The sequence below is a fragment of the Brassica oleracea genome, chromosome C6, assembly GCF_000695525.1.
Source record: "Brassica oleracea var. oleracea cultivar TO1000 chromosome C6, BOL, whole genome shotgun sequence".
NCBI lineage: Eukaryota > Viridiplantae > Streptophyta > Magnoliopsida > Brassicales > Brassicaceae > Brassica > Brassica oleracea.
Genome location: NC_027753.1, coordinates 30,386,285 through 30,392,006, shown reverse-complemented (window position 1 = coordinate 30,392,006; position 5,722 = coordinate 30,386,285). Strand labels below are relative to the sequence as shown.

General features: G+C 27.1%; 1 protein-coding gene across 1 annotated transcript; it reads left to right on the top strand.

Annotated features, from left to right (window-relative positions):
- The first annotated feature begins 4,470 nt into the window (after nucleotides 1-4,470).
- Nucleotides 4,471-5,274, top strand: LOC106299786 (protein PLANT CADMIUM RESISTANCE 12). Its single transcript, XM_013735802.1, has 4 exons — nucleotides 4,471-4,597; nucleotides 4,706-4,777; nucleotides 4,899-5,108; nucleotides 5,198-5,274. Exons 1-4 carry the CDS (start codon nucleotides 4,471-4,473, stop codon nucleotides 5,272-5,274), a joined length of 486 nt encoding a protein of 161 aa, XP_013591256.1.
- Nucleotides 5,275-5,722: the final 448 nt, after the last annotated feature.

Below are 5,722 nucleotides of genomic sequence, written 5' to 3'. Positions count from 1 at the left end.
ATCATGTGTATCTTTAATAGCAAAAATTTTAAATTAGTGATAACAAAATTTCCATTGTGGGATTAATAATTTTAGTAATTTATAATTTAAAAAAATTATCAATGTTAGTTCAAAACTTTTATAAAAAAAAATTATTCAAAGTAAATTTTGAAACTAAAATATTTATTTATTCAATATGGTTTATAGTTTAATTTAGAATGATATATATACATATATATAAATATTAAATCTTAATGATTAATTAAATTAGACTTTTACTTATATGACTTTTACTTATATAATTTTGTAATCATTTGTATTTTGTATAAAAAAAATTTAAATCATGGATCGCAAAATTTGAATGTGAGACTTATAACAGTTTTAGTAATTTATAGTAATTTTTTTAAATTCAAAATGTAACATATACAGAAAAATCTAAATTTTTATAATACGGTTATTGTGATTTTTTTTAATTTTTTTAATAGTTTAAAATTAAACAAATTTGATAGAAGATACTCTATTTTTTATCGGATCTTTATTATTCAAAATCATTAATTGTCATATATACTTTAGCCATATTAGACAATTCCGTAATCTTTATTTTAAAGAAATAACAAATGACATTAATAATGAAGTTATGGTTAGTTTAATAAAAAGCTTATTATATAATTAGATGGACTAACTTATTTCTCTAATAATTCTAAAAATTATCGTAGTGATAACATGTGGCTACAAAAAGAAGTTGTAATGTTTTTCTATTAGTTTAACACTTTAACTAGAGCTTCAAACGTGGTTTACAATTAAAAATATTATCTAAATTCGGTTCAGTGTTTAATAGCCCAACGTGTGTCGTTGGATAAATGAATTTGGACAAAAGAATTTTTATTGTGAGTTAAGGAAAGAGGGAATATTAATTGACGTCATGCCAAATTTCAAAACCAAAGTTGTAAAAGCATCTTTGAGTTCTCAGTTCTCACCATAATATGACTTATTTTTGGGTTATTTTATTATTTTATATTCGATATCTTTTAAAAAAAAATATTGTCAAGTTATATTAAATTTTAAAAATAAAAAGTAAAAAAAAATAAAAAATAGTAGCAATTACAATTTTTTTTTAACGCCATCAACAAAACACTAAACTCTAAATCTTTAACCCTTAACCCTTGGATAAATCCTAAACTCTTGGATCAATCCTAAACGCTTAGATAAATCATAAACTTTAAATCAAAAACACTAAATACCAAAACACTCAAAGATTTAGGGTTTAGTGTTTTTAATTTAGATTTTAGGATTTATCCAAAGATTTAGAATTTAACCAATGGTTTAGAGTTTAGGATTTAGGGTTTAGTGTTTTGCTGACGACGTTAAAAATATATTTTTTTAAATTCTTCTTTACGTAACTATTATTATTATTATTTTAATTTTAAAAATATAATATAACTTGACAATATTTTGTTTTCTTTTTTAAAAAATATCGCAAGCAATCCTTTTGCGACACAAACTGACGGTACACTTTCCGGCTCGCAACAATTCAAACGGGCAGGGGCTCTTTATTTGTTTGCAGTTAATCAAATTCTAATGGTTGGTGGAACCTATAAATTCATCGGGGATGAATACAAGAATAACTACTGTAATATCTCATAATATCTCATAAGTTAAGGACACTCTTAGAAACCTTGTAGCGTAATTGGGTCATGTCGGACTGGGCTTCACCAGGGCCGATGTAGTTGTTATTTTCCCTTTTAATTAAAAGTTTCGTGACAAAAAAAAATAATCAAGTGAACATAAGAATAATTAAGTGACCATATTTAAAATATCTCACTTCTAATATTTTTGATAGTATTCAATAAAATAATATATATTTCTTAATTTTAAGATAGTATGGTGAAACTTCCCCAAAATACTAATAACTAAAAGTCTAAAATAATGTCTTTAAAATTTGAAGACAATTGTTTAGTGGGGGACAAATTTGAACAAAGCCTTAGTTCGTGGTTGGTTTTGATAGGCAACCTCATTTTTTCTTCTTCTCCTTTTCCTGCTGTTTTTGTTCATACAATCACAATTATGATTACCTATGACTTTTGGAAAACATGCATAATCAATTTCTAAGACATAAATATTGACCATTTCAGTTTTTGCCAGTTTCTTGTATAAAATTATTCAAAGTTGAAAATAGGCGGGGTGTTAAATGCTGTAATTTATACAAGCGAAATATTTATATCTTTAAGTACCAAATGAGGAAATTATCCGGCAAATCTATATTATTTAAAGAAAAATACACTTATAAATTAACCCTTTAAAGTCCAATTTATTTACGCCTCAATGCCATTGAAGTAATAACTAATTTTATCTTTAAACATTAACTGTCTTTTCCTAATTTATATACAATTACCTAAACTAAATTCACAACAAATTCATAATAAATCTTAAATTTAATTAATACACCACAATTCAAAATTCATATATTTAAGATCTTCGAAATTGGCAAGTCTTAAATTATAAAAATACATGCCTTAATAAATTTAAACAGATTTATAATCAATACTTTTCCAATTTACTTTGTTTTAACTTTTCTTAAAAATAAACTAGAGCTTGATCCGCGCGTCCGCGCGAGTGTTTATTTTTTTTCTTATAAATACATTTTTATTTGTATTAGTTATAATATATATTTTAAAATTTATCCGTTCAAATAATTGTTTAATATGACATTTCTAAACACAATAATATTATTGTTTATATTGAGTAATTTTATTTTATCATGTAAACCATCAACTGTATGATCAATGTTTTTAGAATATGATCTGTACATCCGAACAAATGTATTTTTATTTTTTATGGATCAAAATTTTATGATAATATGTAATAATTTTTTTTGTATATACTATATATGGATTAAAATTTTATGAAAATGTATAGTAAAATTGTTGTATATACTATATATTATGTGTATCTGAAATTAGTAAAATAATTACCGTATAATGTATGTATTTAATTATGAAATTTATATATGAAATTAATAATTTTCAAACACACATATATAAAATAAATATGAAAAGACAAAGAATACAAAAATCTAGGTTTATTAATTATTGTTGCCATAAATTTTTAGTTAGAATTTGATTTTGGAAATACATTAATTAAAGAAGAAAAGACAAAGAATCACAAAAGGTAAGTTAATTAATAACTTCAATGGCATGCCATTGTAAATAAGTTGAAAAATTAAGTGGTATTTTATTTTTGTACTTTTCTTTTAATAGTATAGATTTTATGAGTAATAAATATAGAAATACGAATTATTATAAACTATTATAAAATATATTTTGATGCTATAGTAAAATAATGGAAATATGATAAATATATATGTATATATATTTAACAACCATAATTACATTATTACACCAAGTAATACCAATGGTTAAATAAATTAATATGAACTTTTTAAACTAGATTTAAAATAATTTAAGTAAATGTATAGAAAAACTAAAAAAAAATCATTTCATTTACAATATAATTTTGTCAAAGTTTATACAAATTAAATTTCACTCAAAATCAAATACAATAAATTTATATGATTAAAATATGGTGATGCAATTGAATGTTAAAAACAAAATATAATTTCTCAATGTAATAAATAGAATTATTATGTTTAAAATGTTATATTTAACAATTATATAATATGCGTCAAAACTTAAATAATATAATTTATACAAAACAAAATTTTATTTATAAAAATGAAACTAAATACCCGTGCAGTCGCACAGATCAGACTCTAGTTTAGTTTAACATGTCAAGTTCTTCGATAAAACCGTAGTGAGTTATTTAATCTTTATTGTTTTTATGAGACAATTGAAAGAAATAAAATCTAAAATATGGTTTTAATGAAAACAATTTCTTTTAAAATTTAAATTAAGGAAACATTTTACAAATTTACAAGATTTTATATGGTATTATACAAATCTTAAAAATGTAGCGTCTTTCTAGTCAACTTATAGATTGCAGATAATAATGTGGATAAATTTATCTAACCTATTTTTCATGATAACGAAAACTAGTTCATATTACACTACAGTATTTCTATATTTAGATAAATTGTTATTTGAAAGCTTTTTTTTTCTTTTAGAAGAAGAACATAAAATCGCTATTTTTATTGATTAGATAAAAAACGTTACTCCCTTTTGATATTATCTTCTTATAAGTTTCCCACCAACAGAACTTTCGTTTATCTCCTTTTGTTGAAGCGTTTTGATGCCTATGTCTAGCTCCAAATGCAAAAGAAGTATACATTTAAATAATTTCCCCCCGTATTTTCTAATTTTTCTCACCGGAAAAAACAAAATTTTAGTTTTTCAAGTTCTCTACAAAACTTGGTAAAACTTATCCATCTGACGAACAACATTCGAGAAAATCAAACGAAAGTGATAAATTATTATTTGTTAGTACAATTGATTTGAGAATTATTATATATTATTAATCACTGAAATTTATTGCAAAATGTACGGGGATGGGCCGGTGTTCAAGGCAGAAGGAGCGTCGTTCCGGGATCAACCGTACGGTAGAGAACTTCCTCAGGGCCTATGGACCACCGGTCTCTGTGATTGTCACCAAGATGGTCACATTTGTACGTTCCCTTCTTAATCATATTCTCTTCTGTTAAAAAAAAACCTAATCTCTTCATTCTCTGATTAATCTTTAATCTTTCTTGTCCCAAAAATGGATTCTTGAAAAGGTGTTCAGACAGCTATAATGCCATGCATCTCCTTCGCTCAGAACACCGAGATCGTAAACAGAGGAACCATACGTAAGAAAGACGTATTAATCTCATTTTAACATTTGTTACGAAAAAAAAAAAAAAAATCTCATTTTAACATTGATTTGTTTATACAAAAAAAAAAACTAAAATTTGGGTTTTGGGGGTGCAGCTTGTATGGACGCAGGTTTGATTCATCTAGCGTTAGGGTTTGTGGGTTGCTGCTGGCTTTACGCATTTCCAAAGAGGTCAAGGCTTAGGGAACATTTCGCATTGCCTGAAGAACCATGCGGTGACTTTTGGGTCCATCTTTTTTGCACTTCTTGTGCTATCTGCCAAGAATCTAGAGAGCTCAAGAACCGTGGTGCCGATCCTTCCATCAGTATGCAATCTTATTGTCTTTAGAAACAAAAAAAGATCTAACGTTTTCTACAAGAAATCACTAAATATGTTTTATTGTGACTGTTTCAGGTTGGCTTTCGAATGTAGAGAAATGGAGCCGAGAGAAAGTAACTCCTCCTATAGTTGTACCAGGCATGAACCGCTGAAGAGTTTCATGATTGTATCTTACGTTGTATGAATGTATATATAGATCTTGCTAGCTTATGTTTTTTTTTTTAGTTTTAGCTGATATCTTGCATATTTTCATTGTCTTATCCATTCACCCATGTGCATTTTGATCATATAGACTAGGATTTAGCCATGTTTAGGTTGCATTTTGCATACATGAGTCCTTATCAGGTATTGGAGTACCACATGGAGTTCTTGGAGACATTTGGGTGCATTTGGAGCTCAAAAGAGGTGAAAAAGGTGATCATTGGACGAGCAGTGCATGAGAGCGACCTCACCGGAACGACACCGTGAAGTCGCTGTGACACCCTTTCAGAGCGACTTGACCGGAGCGACGCAGCGAGGTCGTTCGCGTCTCCATCACCCGGAGCAACCTGACCGGAGCGACGCAGCGAGGTCGCTCGCGTCTCCATCACTCGGAGCGAC

Excerpts from the sequence above, each read along its gene's own strand:
- LOC106299786 (XM_013735802.1), top strand. The coding sequence starts at position 4,471 with ATGTACGGGGATGGGCCGGTGTTCAAGGCAGAAGGAGCGTCGTTCCGG. Across the intron at positions 4,598-4,705 it reads TCACCAAGATGGTCACATTT|GTGTTCAGACAGCTATAATG; the intron begins GTACGTTCCCTT and ends ATTCTTGAAAAG. Across the intron at positions 4,778-4,898 it reads CGTAAACAGAGGAACCATAC|CTTGTATGGACGCAGGTTTG; the intron begins GTAAGAAAGACG and ends TTGGGGGTGCAG.